The sequence below is a fragment of the Rissa tridactyla genome, chromosome Z (assembly GCF_028500815.1).
Source record: "Rissa tridactyla isolate bRisTri1 chromosome Z, bRisTri1.patW.cur.20221130, whole genome shotgun sequence".
NCBI classification, from domain to species: Eukaryota; Metazoa; Chordata; class Aves; order Charadriiformes; family Laridae; genus Rissa; species Rissa tridactyla.
In genome coordinates this window covers 10,698,677-10,724,919 of record NC_071497.1, presented here as the reverse complement: position 1 = coordinate 10,724,919, position 26,243 = coordinate 10,698,677, and the positions used below count along the sequence as shown (strand labels likewise).

Genomic DNA, 26,243 nt, shown 5'->3' with positions numbered 1-26,243 from the left:
AAAACAATACACACATCACCCAAAGTAGGTACCGAGAAGATGTTTGCCTTTGTGATATCACAGGCTGGTGAATTGGGAATAACAGCTTTGTCTCCTCAGATAGTGAACTTCTGGGTTTTTTTTTTCATTTTTGACAGGTGGATCTAAATCTGTTCCTCATTTCCAGGAAACTCAAAACGTGCTTCTCCTGACTCTGTTGTCAGACTCAATACTCATACACTCCTTTCTTCAGAACCATTATGGAAAGTACTTTTTTCCTCAGGGCAAGTCCAGATGCCACTGCCTCTTCCCACATCAAGATGACCCCTTCACAATGCAACGTCTGTCATTTTGTGATACCCTTCTTCATAATGCTCCCGGTCCTCCAGCGGGCAAGGGCCAGTCTCCTCCCCAGGCTCCATACGTGCAGACTGAGCAAATTGTCTTGGCAGCCAAATCTTTTTTTCCTGTTCTTTGTTTGTTTTTCACACACTGGTAACAAGGTACCATGAAAGGTGACTGACAGGCAGCTTTTATTTATGAGCACAGGGCAGTTTGTTCCCTTTGCAGAGGGGTCTGTGTGCCCTTCCCTTGACACCTGCACTACACCAGCGAAAACATATAAACCACAGCTTCAAGGTTATGGCTAGAAAACTGACTGTTGAGTTGTTGGGTGACTGGTATAACAAAAAAGGAAACTAACTTTTGACCTTTAAGGAGACCAGGCAAAACTCGGAGCAGAAAGGCACAATTTGCTGGAGGACAACTGGACAAAATCAAGTGAAGATGAATGAGGAACTGTCTGATTGTGCCGAGGCAAAGATTGCCAGGTCAGGCACAAGCCACAGTGGGTCAAGTTAGAGCAAGTTCCTTCAACGACTCCAGAGAAGAGCCGTCAGTGGATCCCACCACTGCTGAGAGAAGAAGAGAGGATGAAAGGGCTTTGTCTTTGCTGTGTGCCTGATCTGGATCAGATGGAAGCCCATGGTCAACGACCGATGCCCACCATTAATAGCATGGACCTCTCCCTCAGGCACTGGCAGGAGGTGCACGGCACCATGCCCTTCCCCACCCGTGAAAAGTAGTGGGTCTACAATGACAGGATCATTTGGGCTGGCATCATTTGTGTGCTTGCATATATTGTTATTGTAAATGTCAGGTTAGATACTGTTCATATCTTCACATGAACAGTATCTTCACACGAAGGACCTTCACACAATCCTTTGTGCTTCACACAAACAGTATCAGGTTAGATACCATTTGCGTGAAGCATCAGTACGTTGTTGATATTAATAGCTGGGATACTGTTATGTAACAATATAGAATTTTTTATTCCATGTATTGATTACTATCTGACTGAACTGCCAGTCTATGTGCAAACCAGCCTCTGAGTTCTACAGCTTCAGGTGTCCTGTGGCACTTGAGAATGGAGAATATACAAGCCTTTCAAGTGAAATAGAAGACACAGTTTCAACAATAACATCTTAAAAAAATGTGGCTGAAAAGCTATGAAACAGTCTGTATGCATAGTTAGCTTTTCCCGAAGCCTGAGTACTCTTTGGGCCAGAAGAGGTCCTTCTCTTTCATCCTGCCTTGAGAAACTGCCATGTGCCAGCTTGTCTCCTAAACACCCTGCCCGGTCTGAACAGTCAGAACCACTGCTAATTGGCAGGAAACCTGCCCGTTCAGGCCATCCACCCTGCCTGCTGTCATAGCGGCTTGGTGCCATAGCTGTTTTGCTACCATGAGCAGAAAGAAGCAAAGCTGCCAATTCACTGTATTTTTGGTTCCCCAAAATGCCACGGAAAGAATCTGCAGTCTCTCCTGAGCCTGGGTGGAGCTAATACGCTGCGGGGGAAAGTCCTAGAAGTGCGGCTCCTGCATTAATGAGTGTAACAGTAGAGGAAGGGCTAAGTGTATTGTATGCAAACTGAAAATGAATGACACTGATTATGTCTAGATGAAATATGTGCAAATACAACTCTGCCAGCCCCGCTTCCCTCCTGCACCATGCTCTGCCCTAAGTAGGGACTTACCAAATTTACAACACAGAAATTCCTTTGAGACTGGCATATGACAATTTTAAATCAAGAGTACTCAAGCGGTACTGCTAGCGACTAGCAATCAGTGTGAACAGCCGCTGCTACCAACAATTACTTGTGGTGGAGAGGTTAAGATGCAATTCACTGCAGTAATTCATTCCAAGCTTGAGTTAGCTGCATCCCCCATGAACGATCCAACGGGTGCTGGCCAGAGTAATATGCCTTGGGCAAGGGGGTTTGCTGAAAAGATTCACACAAAACTGTGGAGTCAAGCCCCACTGACCTCTGCACTTTCAAACTCATCTTTATTTGGTTTCTCAGCTTGAGGAGTCGCTGCAAATTTTCCAGCCCCAGTCTGGGTCATGCCTTTCCAAGACAACTTTGTTTTCAAATGCAATATAGAATGAGCAAAGTGCTGCCAGATAGAGAGAGATGGAAAGAGCTATCAGTGAGTTCTGCCACAGGAAATATAATTTCCCAGTGTAAGACTAGGAAAAAATTATGAGTAGGAAGATGAATCTCAAAACAAAGCTAAAGAAAAACTAACCTCGGTGGGCAGGAGTGGCAGGTGGATAAGAATCAGGTTCAGCCTAAAGGGGTGATGACAAAAAAGGAAGATGGATATTTCACCCATTTAAAAGCTATACTGATCAATATTTCACCTACATATATTCCCATTTTTGGGTCATTACTCTTGGTCAACAGGAGCAGTGTGTCACAGACCAAATTTATCAAAAAGACATAGAAAAATGCAAAGCCTTACTCTAGCTATCAAAAGGCAATTGCTGAGTCTTAGTTTGGTAGATAATCCGAATGAATGACTACCCACTTAGAAGCTGAGACTTTTTCGGAAATGAATTATCTGCTTCTGTGTTGAACATTGTCCACACTTCAGTGAATCTGTTGAATGTTACTGTGACTGATTGCAGGGAGTTAAATAACAAGAGATTTCTGGGCTGTACAGAGGTAAAGGATATGACCTGACATAGAGATAAGACCAAGAATAATTCCCATGCTTCTTGATGTAATGACGGGGAAGCTATGCTTTAGAAAGTGTCCACTGCTTGGCCTTGTTTAGTTTAGTAAATTTGTCCCAGCTGTGAAATTTCAAGCTCTAAAATCTGCAAGTTATTGGCCAAGCGTAGTGGCTGAAGAGGAGGGGATGCTCATGGGAGATGTGGTAGAAGTAGAATAATTCAGGAAAAGGAAGGTCTGGACTTAGCAGACCTTACCCCAACAACGGCACAGACTTATAACTGGACTTTTGTTTCTGCTCGCTCTTTCTGATTGCATAAGGCCCTTGAGTACATGATGATTTTCTGGGCTCCACAGTTCAACAGAGACAGGGAACTACTGGAGAGAGTCCAGCGTAGGGCAACAAAGGTGATTGAGGGACTGGAGCATCTCCCTTATGAGGAAAGGCTGAGAGAGCTGGGACTCTTTAGCCTGCAGAAGAGAAGGCTGAGGGGGGACCTGATTAATGTTTACAAGTATCTAACGGGTGGGTTTAAGGAGGATAGAGCCAGAGTCTTTTCAGTGGTTCCCAGTAACAGGATGAGGGGTAAGAGGCACAAGCTGGAACATAGGAAGTTCTGATCAAATATGAGAAAAAACTTCTTTACGGTGAGGGTGACAGAGCACTGGAACAGGCTGCCCAGGGAGGTTGTGGAGTCCCCTTCTCTGGAGACTTTCAAGACCCGCCTGGATGCAGTCCTGCTTTAGCCCGACCCCTGCTTTAGCAGGGGAGTTGGACTAGATGATCTCTAGAGGTCCCTTCCAAGTCTGAAAAATTCTGTGATTCCATGATTTGTAAAAGGACAAAGTCTTTGAGTGACTTTTTAGAGTCCTTCAGTTCAGTCACCTGAATTAGCTTGTTGGACCTTGGCCTCTGGAGAAAAACTCAGTTAGGCATGCTGGGCTAGCACAACTGAAGATCAAATAGGGAATACAGTCAGAAAACCAGCCTCAACGCAGCCAGACCTGCCTTCCTTTCTGGCATCACATGGAGGTTACACTCAAAAGACTGCATTACTTTAAAGCACAGCATGTCTTCCATCTGTGACCCTATGCTTAAAACCTATTCAACACTGAGAAAAAAGGAAGTCTACGGGACTATTCACGTGACAGTATCAGAATTTTCTCTTCAGACTGGAGCAGCTCTTTTCCCACTTCCTCTCCCTTTGCTGGGAGACCTTGAGGAATCTTTGAGTACTTCAACCATGTCATTGTTTTTTCATGCCATGAACACAGGGAATTTTAAAGCTTACCTGGAAAAAAGACTCGGTATTTTGTTGGTGAACATGAAGGAGTTAATGAAAATCTAGGGAAGCAGAAGAACTGGGTTTGCCTCAAAGATAATGTACTAGCAGTAGCTCAGGAGGAAAATGGTATGGTCTTTCCTCATATTTTTAAACTGCAAAGGGCTTTCAGAAGAGTAACTGTAAAAATGACATTCTGCCTATCAGATTTTTTCCCTCCAGTTTGAATGCAAGGTTTATTCTATCTTTGCTCAGGTTTGCTTTTCTTTACAAAAAGACAAATCCAGTTGGCTTTATAACATGCCTTCTGCAGTTTGCCCAGACAGAGCTTATTTTCTCTATTACAGTATTTGATATGGCAGAAAAAAAAGTTCCTGGAGATAGTACTGAGATCCTAAGGCTTAGAGCAGTGGTCTCCAAACTTTTTTTGATTGCACACCTCTACCAGTAATTTTTTTAGCATGCACCTCCATATAAGTATATTTATTTATAATTTTTCTATATATACATATGTATTACTAAAGTTCTAGCATTTTCTTCCTGCACTACAGTGGATCGTCTCCTGCAGCCCCAGGGACTGTATGCACCCCACTCTAGAGACCACTGGCTTAAAGGAGCAAATATATATTCTGGGAGAAAACCAGTACTAAATAAAACCATATTTTTTGACCAGAAGATGTTTAGAACTGATTCTGTGGCTTAGCTATTTCTCTAGGAATACAGCGAATACAGCCCTGGATACAGCTACTGGAGTAAGATTCTTACGATTAGAGGAAGCTCCTTATGTCTCATTACTGGGGAACTGGTAAGAAGGTAAGTTGGCCTCTGCTATAAGAGTTTTTAGTTTTAAGACAGCTGTGGTAATTAATGCCATTACCATCTGGTAATTTTCCTGAGACTTAACTCAAAAGATTGTGTTAAAATGGAGAGTAACAAGAGGTCACTGAATGAAGTGCTTGTCAGGAACAGATACATCAGCTACATTGAAAAGAAAATTCCCCAGATACCTGTCTTGTTAGATGATAATATAATCTTCAGATAAGCTAGATCAGAAATAGCACTGAATACACACTTTTGTTTAAATGTGCTTTCTTGTTCTGAATTAATCACTTAAAACCGAAAAAACTGAATTGAAGAAGTTGAATAAAAATAAATTGGATTTTCTTCTATGAATGCCTGATGTTAAAATATAATTTATTTCATATTGGCACAATCTTAATGAAAAAGTTAAAAATGTAATGCAGAAATACTCCAAAAATCTATGTATTAGAGCAGTATGTATTAAAGCAGTCTAATAAGGTTTTACTTTGTCTGATCTCTAGAAAATGTCTAAACATTTTTTCCAGTGATCTAGTTAGCAGTGAGAGGTTTGCAGACAGAGGCCCAGGTGACTGCTGAAGGGCACGGGTCAGAGTCCTGGGAAAATGGGCTCCTGTTTTAAGGTAGAATGGCCACACTACCACTTCCTCGGGGAAGACACAGGTTTGGTTTGATGTTTGGCTGAACGCTCTGTGAAGGAGACAGCATACTTCTAGCTACGTGTTCTGTGCCAGTGAGAACGCATAGACTACGTCTTTTAGAACACCTTCAGCTACAAGTGTATTTAGCTTTAAGCTTCACGAATGCTGGTTCTTTTGATTCCTCAGTACTTTATCTTTTTTTACACGACAGTCTAGGGAACTTGACAAAAAAACGCTATTCCGGTAAGAGGAGTCCTGTTCTTATCAATAATGGCCTACATCTTCAGCTGCCACAAGCTGGCATAACCCCTGTGATTTGATACCAGGATGTAAAACCATGGAGATTTAGTTCCTTGTCCTGTAGATCTACTTAGACATGAAACCTGCTTCTCTTCTGTTCTTAGCATGGTATCTTAGTGGACCATTTCTAGCCAAAGTCCTATCTTTGGTACAAGTAGCTGCCACACATGTTAGGAAGCAGTCAGGGTTATATTAGAAATTTGTTATGTGCTAAATTCCCGCTCTCTCTCATTCTTTTGCTCTTGTTGGTCTCTGTGTTAGCTATTTTAGCTGTTGCTCCTGTGGGAGATGGTCCAGAGTCACTGACAGGTCCTGTAGATGGTGATAAACAAAACCGAGTGGCATCAGAGAGATTTGTTGTGCAGTGTGCCTGATCACTTTTTTTTAATGCTATGTTACATGCCCTGATTGTCTCCAGAAGCGCTCTCTGATGCATGCACTGCATGCCCAACTTAGCAGCACAGTCTTACTGATGTTTTTTCTCGTGCTCTGACCTGAACGCTGCTGGGCTTAGCATCTCTTGCTTTTGAAGCTTAATGCTTCCCTTCCGCTGCAGCCCATCTCTGTCATGTGTGTATGTCTACTGCACATTGTGAATGAGGGGAAATAATTGGCAACTTGAGCAAATCCTCATTTTTGTGACCCAAGTTCATTGCTTACCTCCGTGACAGCAAAGCTTCTTTTCCCACACGGAACAACCTTGTACCATTTGTCGTGCAGAACATCCATGAAACCGTGAGACTTGTACTGGCTTATCAGTTCAGAGATGTTTGAGGTGAGTGGAGAGTTCGGTGGAAGACCAATACCGTATCCTAGAAGGAAAAACAGGACAATCATCTCTCTCTTACTTGTTTGCTTTTGGTAAAGCATGTTAATTTCAGCTCCCAGCTCCCAGCGTGGCAGATCCAGTTGGCATTCTGCTTCAGCAAGCCAGTTCAAACCTGGATGCTGATTTACTGTGGACTGAGAATGCTGAGACGAGACTTTTTGCTGTGCAAAATAAGGTAGCCTCATAAAAACAGGATATGCAAATTCAAAATTATTACGGCCACAGAAGTAGTATGTAAAATTGAATGTTCAAAAAACTTAAGACAGAGGTACAGATAGATGAATAAATCTGTCTAATCTCTAGGAACAGAGCCTTTTGCATGCTCTTGCTATGGGCCCTTCTTTTTTACCTTGCTTTAGCAATGGAAAAGGGCCTTAATGTCAAGTAAACCTTTCTGTGATCCCTTTACATTGTTACAGCAGTGGATGTGACTGTGGTGTCAGATGTGGCATTTTATTTTCCTCCCATGTATTTTCTGATGAGAAACTGTGTGTGCGCAAATGTATATAGAGGCAGTCTATATTATTGTCACACAGCAATGCAAAGCCCAGGGGCTATGGTTTCTGTTCATGCAGTTCTGCTCCGGCAGTGACATGGACCTCCAGACAGTAATAAATACAGTTTTTAGCCACCGTGTCATCTTTTACCACTTCAAAGTGCTGGTAAAGGACTTAGTGTACGTGAAAATGGGTTCAGTAATTCTAAATGCGGTCTTTCAATTTGTAGAATCTGGGGTTTGATTTTAGAATATCAAATGCAATTCATGCCTGGAAGACATGCAGAGATGTCCTGCCAATTGCCTGCAGAGATTCCTTTCTAGTCTACCGTGGATTTTTGTTTTTCAGTTCAGAATTTCAGACTGTCTCCTTTAAAAAACCCCAATAAACAACAACCAACCCAAAACACAGGGAGAAAGAAAAAAAAACCCCATAAATGTACAGGAGTGGTAAATTTGCCATTACAGTGTCTTGCTTTTCAATGATGCAGTGTGATGTGGTTTGTTTTTTGTTCTGTATTGAAATTTGCTTTACTTGATTCAAAGTTGTGGAAGCTGGTGGTTTATGTCAGTAGAGCTGACCCTTCTGAAGTTGAAGATTTATCAGGTTCCATGAGCATGGTGAAACATGCTGCTGCACACACACAAATCCTGCTACAGCCTCAACAGCTCTCTGAGCAGCTATCCCACCCGATAACACAAAGAATAAGAAGAAAATGGATTGCTTTCAAGTCTCTGGTGTGAATCCAAACGGGAAACGCCGATGAGGTATAGCAAAAAGGAGCGCTCTACAAAATGCCTAGTGCTGGTGACTTGTAGCTGAAATGATTAAAATGCTCCGCTTCCCCTGGCCTTCATTTCGCATATTGCCTTCAATCAGGTCTGAACATTTCTGAAGGAGGTTGTCTTAATGTGCGATGGGAGCGGCCAGAGTGATTGCCCTTGGAGGAGCGGAAAGAGGGGACCTCAATCATTTCCACGGGCCATCCATCACAAAAGTGATTCCTGAAGTCTAATAGCTGCTAATGTGCTCACCCGTGCTGGAGGCCGCTTCAGACAAGCCTTGCTTCCAGGTTGCATTCCCACGCGTCCTTGCCAATACAGCAGGACTGCAGGAGGCTACGTACCAGCGTAGGCTCCCTTTAGCTTCAATTCGCTACGGATTCAGCGGGAATCTTAAGCTGGCCTTCAAAATGGGGACAGTATTTATCTGCTTCAGATGAGAGCGAAACTGTGGAACAGCATTTTGAATGTACTTCACTGGGTTTTGAACATGTGTAATGAAAGTGAACCTACAAAAAGCAAGGCTCGTTTCAGGTGCTATTTTATTTCATTGTGAGCAGGGAAATGGACTGTGCCTCCTACTTGTTTGGAGACAGACCATCTGAGCACTCGGAATAACTCCTGTACTGAGCATGGCAACAAATGGTACAAGTGATCTGAAAGATCAGAAACCACAAAAAAGGGGTAAACCTTGGTTCTGCTTAATCACTGAGAATTTTACATGATCTTCAAGTTTTGCCTGCATACTTTCATTGAGAATACCAAATCACAATAAAGCAAATGCAACACGTGAGAAATAAAGCAGTCTGTTATAAAAGTTATTATTACCTTCAATAGCAAAGGGTTTTCCCACAGTTAGAAGCTTGCAGTCAGCATCTATTGATACCTCATAATCTAAGAGTGCTTTATCCATGATGAAGGCATCGAGCTTCTCTGGATCATGCCTGTGTTCAACATCAAAGTCAGAAACAATCACTCCACAGTCTAAGACTCAGTGATGCTCACTAAATATTTATCTATGGAGTTTTCTGGAAGATTACTGAATGAAAACAGACAACAGGGACTGCTATTTTAAACACAAAACTGATTTATATTTTGAAGAAGGGAATTGTGCGTGAACTACAAATATTGTGCATCTAGAGCAGGACAGTGGGCGTAGGACTTACTTTGCTCCCATGAAATACTACTGATCTGAAAGATGGAAAATTCTACAATGTGTTAGACTTCAACACAATTGAAAGGTAGCACAAAGCTTTATTGGAAAAGATCAAGAAATGCTAAAATATTAGTGCTGTCTTTGTTTCTTTGTGATGTTAAAGTTACGGTCATTAGAGCAAAAATGCGGGAGGATAACTCATACAAGGTGTTTCTCCTCCCTTCTCCTTGAATATGAGGTGAATTAATTTCCGTCACCCAGATCAGCTTTTCTCTGTGTTCAGTCTTCATGAACAGAGGACTGAATTTTACCAACATAATCATTTATGAATAGCACGCTTGCATAAAATGATGATGTAAAGGAACAGTTGCAGTGCCTGCTCTCATCTGATCCAGGGACTGCACCCTCCACTCTTGTCACCTTAAAGGTCTGGGTGTTCTTCTGATGTGAAGTTACATTACTTCATTGATTTTGATGGATTGACTCCAGTGTACCCAAAGGAACTGCCGTGTATCTTAATTAACTTTAGGGTAGGTCTGTGAAAAAATATGTAAACAGGAAACAACTTCTGGTGAAAAATTCTCAGGCCATCTGTTATGCAACTTAATGAATTAAATTAATTGAATTATTTCAGGCTTATTATTTATCACCTCTCCTGTTTCCTAGCAGAGTGAATAAACTGTGTGACCCCACATTTTTAGGCACTATTCTATCTGAAGCACAGTGATGCCATGATTCCATGGTGTTTATTACTTTTTACCAGTCTAATGCTTCTTTTATTAATTTTAATGACAAATGCTTTAAGGTTTCTCTGTGAGAACCTTCTCTCCTCCCAGCATGCTGAAGATGCTGAGGAACCTCATTCGCAGCTGTTGCTTGGACTGTGATGTTTTTTTCTGGATGTTTCTCACTGCCTGATGAAGGGCCCCCAAGCACAGAAACCTGCCAGGATTTATGCGTTGCCCATGCTTGATGGCACCCTAGCAGTTAGTGCAAAGCACTGCTTCCCCTGGAAACACTCCAGCTGGTGCTACGCTAGCTTGCTCTCCAAGTATCACTCCCTCCAGGTGATTACTTGCTTCCTTCTCGATCCATCTGCCACACTGCCTTCAGTGTCTGTTTTGCGGGATAAGTGATACTGAAAGTGGGAAACCCATCACCATCTCACTGCCACGCATTCTGGTTGAGTTGATCGGCTGTTGCATGCAGAGGCTCACTTGAGATACGCTACGCCATCCGGGGTTGCAGGGACATTGTACCGTCGCATGTACTCGTGCATCTCTGGGAAGCTTTGCCTCACGTAGTCTTCTGCGCTGCTTTCTCGCACAGTTCCAAACCGAAACCCTTGAGATGGGTGGTGGAGCTGAGGAGATGAAATTACAGATTAGAAGAGTCGTTTGCCTCCTTCATATCTGCTCTTATGTGTGAACAGTTTATCAGAAATTCTCAGCATTCATAGACCTGCCTCTGATGTGTTCCTGCAGTCAGCTTTCCACATCACAGAAAAAGTTTGAAAAGACTTACCAGGTGACTGATTAGCCTGTTCGTGTACTTTCAGGATTCTCCTCAGGTGTGGAAAACGTTTCCCTTGAGACATGCTGAACCTCCCAAATCTAGGTGTCTAGTTTTATTATTTGTCTTTAAACCAGCCAACGCTTCAGGCAGCATCATGAGAAGCCTCTAGGCTTGCTAGGATCCACTTTCTGGGGCTCTGGATAGCCAGTGAAGGACCCACAGTCTGTATTTGTTTTGGCAGAATGTCTTTTATTGACTCCTTAAGGATGACATTTAGTCTTCTGCAGAAGGCCAGCACCACAATTTAATTTCTAGAAGCTTACTGATTTCTAGAACCATGCCACAGACCACTGCTGTCTTTGCTGCCATACTTCAGAGAGAAACAAAGGACTGAAGTGTTGTGGACACCAAAAAGTCTCCCCTGGCAGTGGGAAGGAGGAAGACCACCCCTCAGCATAGCCCGAGCTGTAAGCTTGATTACCAGGCTATATGCACACAAACAATTTTTGCAGTTTTGTGTCCTTTCCTTTTCACAACTGGCTCCACCTTCTGTATTAAAGCCCTGAGTAGTTTAGATGTTCACAAGTTTCACGGACCTCTCTTTCTAAAGTACCCTGTTTGTCTTTGAAGCGCTTAGTGACTCATGGGAAAACTCTCAAATTGCAGTGGAGGAGTCAAATGGTGTTCTCTACCATGCTAAGGACTTCATTGAGATGGCCAAGTGTAGCCAAAAACAGACTAATTGGAAAGCTTTCAACAATGTACCAGCCTCCAAAAGGTCAAATTTTCAGAGCACAGGAAGCCAAACAAAGCTAAGGCTGAAGTAGTCATGCTCTATTTGCTTTCCAGGAAGTTCACAGTCTTCACAGCAGCTTGCAAAGATGATCTCACCATGGCCATGCTCTGCGTTGCAAAGACCAAGCAAAGAGGCATTCTGCCAGTCCATCTGTCTCTCTACATTATAATCTATGTAAAACAGTATGTAGGGCAACACAAAGCCACACAAAATACCTTTCCACTCTTCTCTTCAATGACCCCATGGATAAAAGGGTATTCCTAGCTTTTTTAAGAATACCAGAGGTAGCCTGTAAATGCACAGCCATAGAATCATAGAATTGCTGAGGTTGGAAGGGACCTTTAAGATCATTAAGTCCAACCAGTCATCGAGTTTAGTCTGAAAAGGAACAGAAAAAGGTCTTTTGGATGGTATTTTGATGTCCTGGAAGCTATGAATATACTGTATTTCTGGTAATTTTTATCTGGAAAGTGGGCAGGTGCTTTCCACATTGTGCTCTGCTCATCTAGTCCCTGTGTTGCAACCCAGGAATGAGACCCCTGGATAAATGCAAGACTGTGGGCCTGGAGGGATTCTTGGCATGTTTTGTGAGGTGTTCTGGCCTAGGTGATCGTGGAACAAGCAATTCAGGGTGTGCCTCCTTCCGGAGCTGGCCGTAGTGCATGCTGTGCCAGAAGGACTGTGGGCGCAGAGGGAAATGTTCTTGCCTGGAAATGTGGAAGCAGCATTCAAGTGCCAGGAGACATAAATAACAGAGAGTGGAGCTGTGACAATACATCATAGAGATTTCCAGCACAATGCCGTCAACTCAAATCTAGGTCTAGTCTCAAGACATTGAAGATAACTTGCTTAAAGAATGAGCTTGGGGTGGGCTCTATGCACTCCATGTCCCAAGAAGCTAGTCACCACACTCAGTACTGTGTTTTGGGGTTTTACTTCTTGGCTGTTTCAGTGGGAAAAAAACATCGAGTTTCAACACTGAATCATACTGCCACCTTCCAAGTCAACTTACGTGTTTGTTGTGATGTTTGTGGCCCACCTAGTGATGCCAGTTGCAGTGCAACACCTAATCTGCAAATAAAGACTGCTGATACCTGACTTCACTGGAAGGTATCCCTCACTCCTATTCTTTCTATTCTATTCTATTCTATTCTATTCTATTCTATTCTATTCTATTCTATCGCTCAGACTGTCACCAATGTCTACATCTAGCTAAATATTTAAGCCTCTATGAGAAAGGCTGGTACAAATGAGAGAGTTAACTGCACCTCCATGCAATTTTCTGTCCCAGATGCTTTACTGATGACTGCCCATGCTTTCCTTTGGGCTGGGCACATTGTCAAATTTCACCACAAATGATGACAATATTGGAATATCTATTAGATCAAAAGTCCATCTGGCTTAATATCCTGTCTCCAGCAACACCATATGTCTGGTGGGAAGTCTTGGAAAGGCTATGTAGGGAAGTTATGTAGTGATCCTTTGTATCGTATGCTCTTCCTGATTCTGGCAATCTATGTGCTTTTTAAAGCATAATTACATGTCTGCAACTTTGTATTTGATGACTCTTGACTCCTTTTGTGAACGATAAATCTTAATAGTGTTTTAATCCGCTGTGGTTTTTTGGGACTTCTATTTTCTTCTTGCTGCTGCTTATCCACATGAGGAAAAGCTTTGCTTGCAGCCATATGAATAGTGGATTAACAAGACAAAATGCTGCCAAAAGCAGATAATGGACTACCCGCGCTACCTTCATTGCTAATCTACTAAAAGTGCCAAGGGTTACTTGCTTCAACAGAAGATAAAAACTTCAGGATGGAAACAAGAGTCATCTGCTGTCACTGCTGCTTTCTTACTTTCTGCAGCCCTTTCCTGGGAAGATTCTGTGAAAAGATGGAAACCACAAATATCTATGTGCCAACAGGATAGGTAAACGTCACAGTCTTCCCGTGAGTCTTGCTTTATTAGCTGTCTTTTTTTTTTATTTCTCTTTTCTGTTTCTCATGTTCTGTTTCTTTTGCGTTTCTTAGATTTTAAGAGTCCCATATTGAAAGAGCCTTTCTGTTTTGTTTAAACCAGTAACAGAATCTTAATGCCTAGGGCTTCAGAGAAATCACGAACTCTGAAAAATCAGCACTTTTTAAAGAACCACAATTTGAAGAAAGAAGAATGGATTATTATTATTATTATTATTTAACTAGTGATCTGGGGGAGACGGTTACTTGCTTTTTTATCAGTAATAGCAAATATAAAAGCTATCCTATTGAGAAGGAATAGCTGTCCAAATTATAGGCATTTCTAGTGTGCAGAGACGACACTTCTGAGTACTCTTTTGAGTGTTTTTTCATTCAAAGCTCAGTCAGTGTGAAAGGTGAATAACCATCACAAAGCAGGTGATGGGCACTAGGAACTGTTGACGCTTTTTTGTACCTGCAGAGTACCTGGAGATTTGCTGGTGATTTGAGTATGATTAAAAATAAATGAATACAATAGCTGCAGATCCATCTCCAGACATGAGCCTTCTTGGCATTCAGCTTAGATAACCTTACAAGGTCCCTCCAAAATCAGACATCTCTGGCTGTAAGAAATACAAAGAACAGGGTTTGTTTTGACCTAGAGAGAGGTTTTCAGGGGAAAAATGAAGCCCCAGCTTGACAATTCATTGAACAAGATGTAAAGATAGTTATGGGTACAGATGATATATCCCTCTTTATTAATCTCTTTAACTGCCAGACCTCCCCTTTGAAGACCTAGGAGCAAAGGAAACCACTCTGTTTTTTAAAAGGGTCATTACTCCTGATTATAATTGCTGCTCAGCCAGCAGGCTAACTCTGTATGCCCAAGCAGCCTTTGCCATGCAGTGCCTGGGAGCTAAGCATTGCTGACGAGTGTCGGACTTGTTAGTGTTTAGCGAGTAGCCAGCCCTTTGAATGTTCACGAGCAAGGCCACCGCAGCAAACTGCAAACTGCACCGGCCAAGATGCTGAGTGGGAGAAGTAGGGGAGTGCCGAGGGCCTGGGCAGTCTAACAGTGTGTATATGAATATATCAATGGAGTAGTTAAAAGCCAATGTTTTTCAGGGGTTAAAAAGCTATTTAGTGTTGCCTCTTAGTGGCTCTCCCAAAAAAGGGGAAGGCTTTAGCAGCTAACAATATGATTTTTGCAGCTCAAATACTGTAGGTCAGAGGTTTCATACCCGTAAACTGAGTTTTCTGTCTGAAGCACTGGTGTATAGCATGAATGGCCACACTACTTAGGTACATCCCAAATTGTTAGAACCATCACCCCAGTCTAATGTGAGAAAGCTGTTGCATGTGAAGTTGTGAGACACATGGTGACCTGCCATTTGGATCTGGGTTAGAACACGGGGCAAACTCAAGAGACGGTCATTAAAGCCCTCGCAGCAGAGAGCTGTAGTGCCAGAGGGGGCTGAGCACTTGTCCTCTTGAATGAGTACCCTGACTTCACAGGTTCAGGGCTGTGGCCTGCCACGACAAGATGATCTTTCTGCATAGGTCAGGGACAGATGCTTCAGGAAGAAGACCCACCTTCTGAGAAGACAGAGCTCTAGGGAGGCAGGACTAGGAAATGCTGCTGGGAAGTGCTGAATGAAGGTGCAGGAGAAAGGCTAAAGAACTTTGGAAGTGAGTTCACTTTCTGGAATTGGGGTACCAGTGCTGTCCCTGTGACCTCTAAGAACCTATCTATCTATCTACTGTGGGATGCATGGGCTGTGTCAGTACTTCCAAGAATAACTCTCACTGTTTAAGAAAATATGCCATGGGTAAGAAAACAAACAAGGGCTAATGTTTTCTTACACTGTGTAGAAAACAAGGGGTAATGTGAATGCCTCCAAGTGCTGAGGAGGTGAAATGGTTGTTGGGTCCCGTGAGCACTGAGACAGGGAGGTTATGTAGTGTTTAAGGAAACTCAAGAGCTTTACAGAACATCCAGCTCCTCTGACAGCGCCAGGAAAAGCTTTTGGACTTCTCAGAGGCTTCTGTACCTTGTATAGCATTGTGCTACTAGACAAATGATATTTGTGCTGCTTACAGCCAAAAGCAAATACTGCAGCTACCAGTTCCCTTGGCTTGGCACCTTACTTCTAAATTTTCCTGGTTTCTGTCTTCTGTTGTTAAAACATCTGCTGAGTGGGAAGTGGAGAACTTGTTTTATTTGGGAAGATGTTGAGAAGAACTGGGCATCTGCATACATCTACAGCTTGGGGTGCCAATTATGCATGAAAATACCAATGTGATAAAACCACGGGAGCAGAAACAGGAAAATACAATCCTAAATGTCAAGGATTTTGCATTACTCGGCACACTCCAGTTTATGTAATACAGTGCCATTGCATTCAGTGCCATCAGCTAGGCTGAGAACACCTAGACTCAGGCTTGAAAAGACTCGGGCATAGAAATATCCTAGGCAAGTTGGGATTTAAAACTGAAAATGCATGAGATGCTGCCAGCAGTTAACCGTGACATAATCCGAAGTCAAACTGTTGAGTTTTGAGGTCTTTCTAGAGGGTTCTGGCTTCTGTATGACCTTTCAGTGCTGCAAAGCTAGAGGATTTGGCTCAAAGACTTTCCCCCCCTTGGTGCCCTGGTTGTTATGTCTACTGTCATGTTGAGGTTTGCATCACACTTGGTCATCATGTGTTTTTTCAGTGTGTAAGAAACCCAGGTGTTCAGAATATAAATACAGGGAAAATATGGTCTCAGCTCCAAAAAAGCAGGCAATAGAATATTGCCTTCTGATGCCGTGGAGTTTGAGCTTGCTGGGAGCTGTGAAGAGACAAGGAACATCTAAACAAAGCAACTGTTGGGAAGTGAAATTACGGCTATTTTCTGTAAGTAATGAAGTGACTGAAATCTAGGAAATGCTTTGCCGGTACTTGATTGATGGGGTGCACTAACTGCCTCACTGAATCTGATTCAGAACTATTCTGGGCATCTTGATGGCTGTCTGGAGAAAAAAAAGGTTTCAGGAACTCAATTTCTAATTGGCATCTCAAATCATTAAAATGATTTAAGTGTTCATTCAGTTAGCCTCTCCTTTCCAAAATTCAACTCCACAAACTATTTTTCATGGAGAAAAGAGCAAGCCAGTATACCATGGGGTGCAGTGCCAGTGACTGCACCCTGCAGTGATGGATGCAGAGTTAACATGGATTCAGCCTTTACCACCACCTACAATACTACTTTTTCATTTTAACAGGTTATAGAAAGGGGGAACATAGCTGAAAACACTTTCATAACTTTTCCAACAACTTCTAAGGAAAAATTGTTATTAAAAGGTTTCAGTAGCTCTGCCCCATGATAGTGCTGGTTACCTGGTATAACACCAAGTGTAGTGTTTAATGGACGTCTCAAATGTCAGCAGAATTGCTGTTAGTGTCAGCACGATCTCTGCCAGAGAACTGCTTCAGACTCTTGAAAACCTTCAGTTTCTACTGCTAATCACTGGAGAGGAGTAGCATTAAGTGGTCTGCTCTGCTGTGAAGAACTGCCATGCTTTTAGAGATCTGTTGCAGTAAGTCTTCTGTCTTCGGCATATGAAGCAATGGCATTTTATCTTGCCTTACGTAACCAATGCATTTAAGTGGTCATCTAGCTGCTAACAGATTTCTCACGACCCACTGATAAAAGAAACGCAATAGCTAGCACTAAGCAAACTTTCGGGGGAAAAACAACAAACTAAAAAAAAATTAAAACAAAAAAAGAACAATGTAGAACTCTGTTCATGGGCTTTTCCCTACTTATCTGCAAGAATTTTTGAAAACTAACTAGTGAATATTTATGGTGTGCGGAGGGAGATGAAAGAAAAGAAAATTATTCACAGTGAAGCACATGAATTTCAAATTTTAGCGGACGAAAATTCACAGCTGAACTTCTGGAAGTGCAGGCTTTGTTCAGAAACTGTCCCATGTGTTCAGGCTTGGGAAGTGGAGATGTTCCCAGGGCCTCCAGGAGATGGTGTATGCAGAATGTATCTGAAATCTCCCTTTTCCTTCTCTGTTGCAAAAAGTGTCAGTGGTGGTGATTCTTGGCTTGCCAGGATAATGTCAGATATTGTTTAAATCCTATCACTTTGAATCCAATTCAGCTAGGTCATTAGTTGGCATAAATCTTTACAGCTGCATTGAAGTCAATAAGCAGAAACAAATCCACAGTCCAGTACTGACAATTTATTCTCCTGTATTGCAACAAGAGCATACATGAAAAGAAATACGACTTACACCTCTCTTTAAAAATACAAAGCTGCTTCATTGACACTCCCGATGTGAGCTCTAATAATTAATTACAAGATTTGCTCTACTCTGCAGAAACTGCACAGCTAAGGGATGAGACTGGGGACTCTAGTCTGTGGTGGGCAGGTTAATTTCTGAAGATAGCCCTGCTGATTGAGTTGCTGGGCAGTGTTTTAGTGCAAAAAGTGGCATAAGAACAGATCTCTGGTGAATATGAACTTAAATGTGTGTTTATCCCTGTTTCTTCACAGCACTTAAGAGTTTTCTGGACAGAGGGATCTTTAAGCTAGGATATATTCTGGGAGAGCTGAGAACTGTAATATAGTAAGTGTAAATTACTGTAGGAAAAATGGATCGACTGGGGGGAAAAAAAAGGATGTAATTCCCAATAGGCAACAGATCACTGTTTCCAGCTGCACTTCAGCAGCACAAAGCAGCCATGAAAATGCTTCAGACTGAGTCACTTCATCGACCATGTTCTTCTGCTTCCTACCTGTAAAATAGGGCTAATGCTGCTCTAATGCAGGTAAAGTCCTTTTCAAATTAGAAGCAAGGGAAGCAGAGCTGTTTGGCTGAATACCTGCTCAAACTACCTAAGAGACATGGGAGATTTCTGGTTAAATAATCCCTCTTGTCCTTCCATCTCGGGTCTCAGATCTGCAGGTGAAAAGCTATCACAGTACTCTACAATCAACTCGGGGCTGGAGGGAGAAACCTAACGTGACAGTAGCTTGAAGTGTACGTAGCTTTCTCACCTTCAAAACAATCATCTTCCACATCCTTTTTCCTACAAATTTCTCCTGCTGCAGCTGTTGCTGGTGGATGAGGGTAACACTGCCAGGCCTCCTGTCCCCGGCCATATGGCAGTTGTCCCCCAGGTACCAGGGCTGAACACAGTCCTCTGTGGTGGCACTGTCTAAACTCGTAAAGGCAAGGCTAGCACTTTCTGGTTTCCAGAAAAGGAACAAACAACGGGTTTGTGTTGCAAACGGCTCACCAGTGACTAGGATAAAAAGGTTTCCAATGTGCACATGGTGGAACTGCCTACCAGCGCAGCCCTAATTTCTTAAATACATTATCTGCTACTGGCTTTTGGTTCAAAAGCATCAAATGAAGGCAAAGTAAGTCCTTTGTTACTGACAGACACAACATTTGAACTAAATATGTTTTTTTTTTCTTCTTGGAATCCATTTGGAACAGTGAGGCATGTGTTAAGCACGAAGTGTAACAGAAAAATGATGGGCTCATTTGGATGCCTTGACCTCTTGCACAGTGAAATATGGACAACAGTTATTTTACTTCACCTGGTGTTCAGTCAAATCTTATTGTACTCAATGAAAATTACTTTTTTTCTAGAGGGTTTGACCCCTTGGCATCCCTGAAATCCAGGGGATTTCATTTCATCTAGGAAGGTGAGCCAGGCTAGTATCAGGTGTCTGTTTATAGAGCACAACGGCTGTGACTTTTGTGAACAATAATAAATATCCTCAATGCTGCTAAGTCAGCTTTACGATGATCTTCCATCTGTCAGGTGATAAGATCAACCTTATGCATCTTCTCTATTTTCTGCTTCTCTTTGCCAGTTACTTCAGGAACATCTCCTCCTCCTATTTCTCTGCTTGCGTTATTTCCTGCAAGGGTCTGCGCCCCCTGTATGACGCAGTTGCTATTTCTGGTGGTGGGCTCACTTTTCTTTTAAATGACATGATGTATAGGTATATTGCAGCTTGAGAGTGAGAAACTGCCGTGAGAACAGCTGGGAAAATGCTAAAAATTATTAATTCCTTCTAGTGCTGAAAGACCAACCTTCATGACCTGCACCACATGGAATAAAGACAGCAGGGATTTCCTCTCTACCAACCCTACACCTACATTCTTTGGATCAAACAATTAATATGGCGAGGGGTAAAGAGTGGCCAAGACAGTAGGTGACAGTACAAGGCATTCTATGTAGGTGAAGACCTGGGGCAGTAGGGGTTCATATGCAAGGATACCGAAAAGATAATTGTTGGCAAGAAGGCATAAAAAAAGCAGGTCTTGATGGAAAAGGAAACTTGGGTTGGAGAACACTGCAGCGCATTGTCTGATAACCTGGATATCGGAATAATAAAAATCCAAACTAGACAGATTCTAACCTCCAAAGCCATAACTTTACAAGAAAGCTTTAACAAGGTGATGGGGAAGCTAAACAAGTCAAGTGTTCACCACCATAAATTGCACGGGGAAGCTAAAGAAGCCAAGATTCCACCTCCATAAATTGCAGGTGTCCTTCATTCCTGTGTGAGATGGCTCTGCAATGCCTGTTCTTTATTCTGATTGGAGTTTGATACTTAATTTCTCCTTTGTCTGATATTTTTTCACTTTGGTCTCTGTGACACTTAAAGTCCTCTTGAGTTCAAATCATTCACTGACTCATTAAGACTCAGAAAAGCACCACGTATTAATTAGCAGGCTGTGATGCTGTCAGTCATGACCTTCCGTGCCCAATGACATCCTGCACAGAAATGTATGCTCTATAGCTTTTGGAGCCAACTTCTTTTAATTGTAAAAAGAAAAGACTCCTGCAGTCCTATACAGATACTAAACCCCATGGGAGCAATAAGAGTTCTGTGCACCGAGTTTGTTGCTTGGTTTTTTTGCTATACAATTTAATGCATTTAATGCATATTTAAATACATGCTATTTCATTATATATTTAATACATTGCAGTGCAAGTGGCGCTTCTTATCATGATTGATCTTAGGTTGCCACAGTAAAAGACCACGGCAGTTGTTAAGAGCATTTTCTTCAGTGTAATTCGTACAAGGCCTCCTTTTTTCAGGAAGAAAATTTATCAATAAACTCACAACAGTTATGGCCTCACTCTAACGCTTGCTGAACTTGAGGGAAAATATCATTAAATGCAGGGGTATTTGAATCGTGCCTCTAATGATGAAAAAGGTCTACAAAGTGGCCAGACATTTACTTTGCTATTGTTTGTTATTGCTAAAGCTCATCTGCAGTTACTTGCCAGTTGGTATTTCTGGACTGTTTTAATACATGTAACGGGGAGTTTTTAACTGATATAATAATGGCCATAAGGCCTCTAAATTAACTGAGGTTTTCACAAATCAGAAATGACAGCTTGCACCCTCACATTTTATATTTTAAATCTAGAAACAAAAATCTGGGTTATTGTACACATTCAACTCCTGAGTAACAAAATCCCAGAAATACCTTCTCTGGATTACTCAAAGTGCTTAGTTTTGCACTAAAAGGATGGAGAGGTCATTAAGAGACAGGTGTTCAGACAGTGGACTGGAAGAGAGGCAGAGATTTCTGAGGGCTAATCACGAAGCACACCCAGGCTGTTGAAAGGACTTGCTGGATGGGGCTTGTCAGAGTGATGGTAGGTGTCTGTGGTGTATTCCTCGGGGCACCTACGCTGTTTGTGAGACATGAGTGCTGGCCATGCTAGTACGCCATTACGCATGATGGAGAGAAACAGGTGCTTTCAGGGAAGGGTTGGGGTGATCTTGTCCTGAATTTAATGTCTTCAACAGCAGCCCAATGCGCCTGCTTCTCCCAACTAACTGTAAAAGCATATTAGACAGAGTAAGTCATACGTAATGTCTCCACAGCAGACGTGCAAAGTTAGATGAGATAACACAATGAAATTTCTGATGGTGGGACTCAAAAGTGTAGCACTTTTTGTTAAATGAATCTCAATAGGTTCAATATTTTCTGTCAAAATACAATGTGTAAAGGAACTCTGCCATTGTCGAAGGGTGTGCTGAAGGTAGAGGGATCCAGAGATGTAAATACATAACCATAACAAATTAACAGGCATAGCTACTCAAGTGTGTCCTAAACATGGCAAAGAAAATCTGACCGCTGTCACAGAAGTGGCAGTGGTCGGATAGCACCTGAAAAGCTCATTATGTTGTTGAAAGAATGACACTTTTACCAGAAAGAAAGGCCAGGCATTGGACCACTTTATGGAAAATCTGTCCAGCTCCTCAGCTTCTGCTGTTGTATGCTTTCTTGTTAGCATGCTTGATATATTTCTTCTGTCCTCGGAGCTCCCACAATTATTTTGCCTCAGATAATCTGAACTACTCAACATGCTCTGGACTTCATGGTGCATCTCCAACATGTGCTCTTGCTTTAGAAGACTGAAAGCGAAGTCCCTGCTTCAAATCCCCTTGCCACGAAAGAAAACCCACTTCCTGGGTTTATCCTGTAATACAAGACCCTATTTTTGGATTTGATAATGAAGAGTTTTACTGGATCTGGGCCATAGCTGCAGGCTCACTGGACAAAGGAAGGACCGCCACTGCTATGTACTTACAGATAATTTCTTCTTTTGCCTGTCTGTGACACCAAGACCTAGATTACTCACATGCAGATAGTACTGCTTTATGGAAACCATACTGGAAACTGAAACATAAAATATCTTGATTTGTCATAAGACTGGCCAAAAGAGACAACAGCTATAAAGATATATGCTTCTGAAGCAGATGGTAGCAAATCCTCTTTTTTGTACCCAGAGACCCTTGCTTATCATTGCGCCCCTTCTCTGCTCAGCCCCTGCCTGTGAGGCTGCATGTGCTGTAGATCTGTAATGCAATTACCACCTATCGATCAGGAAACAGGTGACAGTGGCCAGCTGTCCTAGACTGATCTGTCCCCACCTGCGTATCTATGTGCTCCTCGAGCACCAGCTCTGTTTTAAGGCGTTACCTATTGCAACCTACTCTTGCCACTGTGAAAACGTGCATCGGCCACAGCGAAGGATGAAAACTGGATTATGGCTTTTCCCACTGCAACCGAGTATAGTGTCATCACCAAGGGGCTAAGGAGCTATACAACAAACAAGGTGATAAGCATGTTTGGGAGACGTCAGGAATCAGGCCAGACCTCTCCAGGCCATTACAGGTGGGACAAAAGATTAGACCAGCTCAAAGGCAGGCTGCTGGTTTGCATGCCTGTAGGATGAATAACTGACCTTGTAAAAAAGTCAACTCGTACAACAGCGTACAGGCTGCCAAGCACTCTGACAGAGAAGAATGTTGTCCTTTTTTCTGTATCCAAAGATGTGACATTAGGAGAAAAATTAAAATAAACCACTGGGATTCAGTTGAGAGAAGATAAAAGCAGTATAAAATGATCCAAATACGATGTTTTTCCTCTGTCTCTATCTTCTCTGTCTGCTAATAAGCCTTTAGACTGCTTTGCCATGTACTATAGAAAGCTTCCTAAGAGGGAATCAGGACTCTGCTGCAACTTTCATCCAGGTAAATGCCATGTTCATCTTGTAGCTATCCTCTCCTGCTCAAGTAGCAGACTGAACAAGTTCAAGTGAGTTTCTTCCCCAAAAGCTGTGTTTGCCAGTTTCCACAGGCAAGAGATGACGTGTAAGATTAGAAAATAGGGGAGAGGGGGCATCTGTGTCCCCAGACTGCCCCTTCTCTTTTAGAAGTGCATGATTTTAAGGTGGCAGAACACTGCTTTATTATTTCTGCAATTTACTGGCTATGTTGCAGCTCCTGCTGTAAAAAGTCATCTGAAATGTGACCTGGTAAGTGCAGTAGCCAGCTTAGATGGGTACTCCAGACGTTTGGCTTTAGTGACCCACTGTTGTTAAGATTCTTACATGGAAAACACATACTAAGTTTCCAAAATTCAAGACATATTCCAAGAACTAATTCTCCTGCCTCCCATTCCTTGCCTTCTGCTATGGTTTGCCTTGCCTCCCTGGCTGCTTCTCCTTTCATCAGCATGATGATACTTCTTTATTCCCTCATTTCTACTTCTACATCGTTAGAGCATTTAAAGGTCCATCTGAGATATCTCTAATTCCATATTCCACTTTGTCTTGTGATTAGTGGTTGTACTGCAACTCATTTTCCTTTGATTTCTGACGAAAATGTTGTACCTTCGAGATTTCAGCAACATGAGAGGACCATTGTTTCCTTTGCTGAGCTGCAATGAGCAACTGATAAAACACTGTACTGCTTGGTGAATTAAACATCACTGTTGTAACATGAATTTTTCTAGAAAGGCAGATGTGATTTTTTCAGGATATACCCTTGTCTTTTTTTTTTTTTTTAACCAGAAGAGAGAGCATACATATTCCTGGCAATACTGACTTTATATACCAGGTTTCTAATCTTGAAAAAAATAATTATTAATTTTTCCCAACTTGCCTTCCTTCCTGACTGTTTGCAATCTCAGATGGGATTTACTGTTTGTGGGTGCCAGCCTGAAGAAATGATATGTCTTACATTGCCTGAAGAAGGTTGCTCCTCTATTTTAGACTTTGTTTTTTAAATACACTTCAAAAGCACAGTACAAGGACATATATATATACTGACAGGAGCAGGAGAATGTTTAAAAGTATATTAAAATTAAAAAGATGATTATGTCTGCACCCTGCTGCCTTCTTTTTGAAATGAGTCTCCATGACTGAAAAGAAAGAGGTAAACAGATCTGGAAAAAAAAAAGTAAGAACTTTAAATTGTGTAAAAATGCTTCAAGTAACTAACTAAAAAGTGGTGTATGTACCTTTGCAACTGTTGTACCCCAAACATTTCCTAAACCTAAAGTCTTAGAGACAACTTTGAAAGGGCACAGCTCAGGCTTTATGTGAGAAAAGGTTAAACCAGTACATTTGCTATTATAACTACTCTTACAGACTAAGACTTTGGAGGCAAATGCATGAATGAAATATACTAAACTATTTTATAGTTCACGCGATGGCAGGCAATCCTCTTCCATAGAATCTACCTTGTCTCAATTCCCACGTTGGAAACCGCTAACTACTCAGAAGCTTAGATCTAGTCCATGAGGCAGAGAAGTGCCTGTCTAGGAAAGGCCGGTAATGCCACGGATTTAATGGGATCACTGAGGTTACTAACCATGAGTCATCGGTGTTTCTGTTCAGGACTAAGACCTGTGTTTGCAGCACCTGATATGCTTCAATAGTCTGCGCTCAATTCTGTAACTCAACAGCCAAGCTGTACAGCGCAGCTTTAGAATTATTTCATTTTCTTGCAATTGCAGAAATTTCCCAATACCTGTTTTAGGAACTCCATGTGTGGTGACGCTAATGATGCAGAAAAGCAGGACGTAAAAAAAGCAGGATTTGATGGGTTAGGTGATGCCCATGCAAAGAGTCGAGGACTAACCTCATTTTCAAGCCAATATTATGGCTCACACAACAATCAATGACTGTAACAGAGATATGGCTGGAGCTGGGGAAATTCAGCTGAAAGCTCTCATTTGCTTATTTAGAATGCTCTGAATAAAATGAATACATGATTCCTGGACTTTTGCAGCTTAAATTTATGAAGTTATTGATGTAGTATTCATATTTTTTCTGGGAGGGGGAGAACAGATTATTAGTAGCAATTTGCTATAACCCATAAATCAATTTTAGAGTGCCTCAGGCCAACCATAAAAAGTATTGTTCTTTGTTTAAAATATTTTTGGGAGAAACACTCTAGGTAACATTGGAGCAAGTGAGTCAGAAGTCGCACTCACAAAGTCAAAGCTGTATGGTCATTAGTCTGAATGCAAAGGTTTACCAATATAACAGGTGGAGCTTAGCCTTTGCTATCTGGAGGCACATACATAACCTTTATTTATACAATTTATGAAAGAAAACTAAATGTTCAGTTCTTGAGTTCTTAAGATGACGTTTTTCATTGGCACGATGTGGTATCAATTCAGTCACCTGAGACAAATTAATGGTGGGTGGTTTCAGAGCTGTGTACCAGTAGTTAGGTCACAAGTATAAAACTGTGGACAATACAATCACAACTTCACTGGAGAAAGTCCCAAACAAACAAGGGAAATTTGCTGTCACCACCCTGTCCCCTAGGGTGACTGTCGGATGAAGAGGATGCCTGCTCTTGTGTCACCTGCAGCCACGTATTCTCTCTACAATCCATTCTGCACTTATGTTTTCATGATCATTATTACTTAGCAGCAAACAAAATCATAATAGTTTTATGAAATGACTGGACTTAAATACCAACTGAAGATCCCTTCCCTTCATCCCACCTTGGGAGTCGGGGAGAGAGTGGGAGGAGGCAGTCCCTTTTCTACATTTTTCCTTGCCTTACCAAAAAGTACTAGGAAGTCTGAGCTATTTGCAGATGGGTTGTTTACAACATAATTCATCTCCTCCTGTGACAGTTCCCCAGCAGAACCGACATTGCAAATCAAATGTTTGACTACTTGTAAAGTGAATTCCACTGTTTTGATGCAGAAGGTAGGATTTTTCAACAGATTTCAGTTCTGCTCTATTTGATGTATTATTCGTGGGGAATTTTGCCAGTAATGCCTTTGTAAGCACAGTTATAGCCTGTGAAATACTTGCAAAATCCTACC

At 42.0% G+C, this 26,243-nt stretch overlaps 1 protein-coding gene across 1 annotated transcript in view; it reads right to left on the bottom strand.

The window, feature by feature from the left end:
• Window positions 1–26,243, bottom strand: part of GRIN3A (glutamate ionotropic receptor NMDA type subunit 3A) — an 80,597-nt gene that overhangs the window by 9,742 nt on the left and 44,612 nt on the right. Inside the window, exons 4-6 of the mRNA XM_054186936.1 lie at window positions 10,521–10,666; window positions 8,976–9,091; window positions 6,700–6,851 (exon numbers count right to left, since the gene is read on the bottom strand). Coding sequence (XP_054042911.1) covers window positions 6,700–6,851; window positions 8,976–9,091; window positions 10,521–10,666 — 414 coding nt within the window. The remainder of the gene's footprint in view (window positions 1–6,699; window positions 6,852–8,975; window positions 9,092–10,520; window positions 10,667–26,243) is intronic.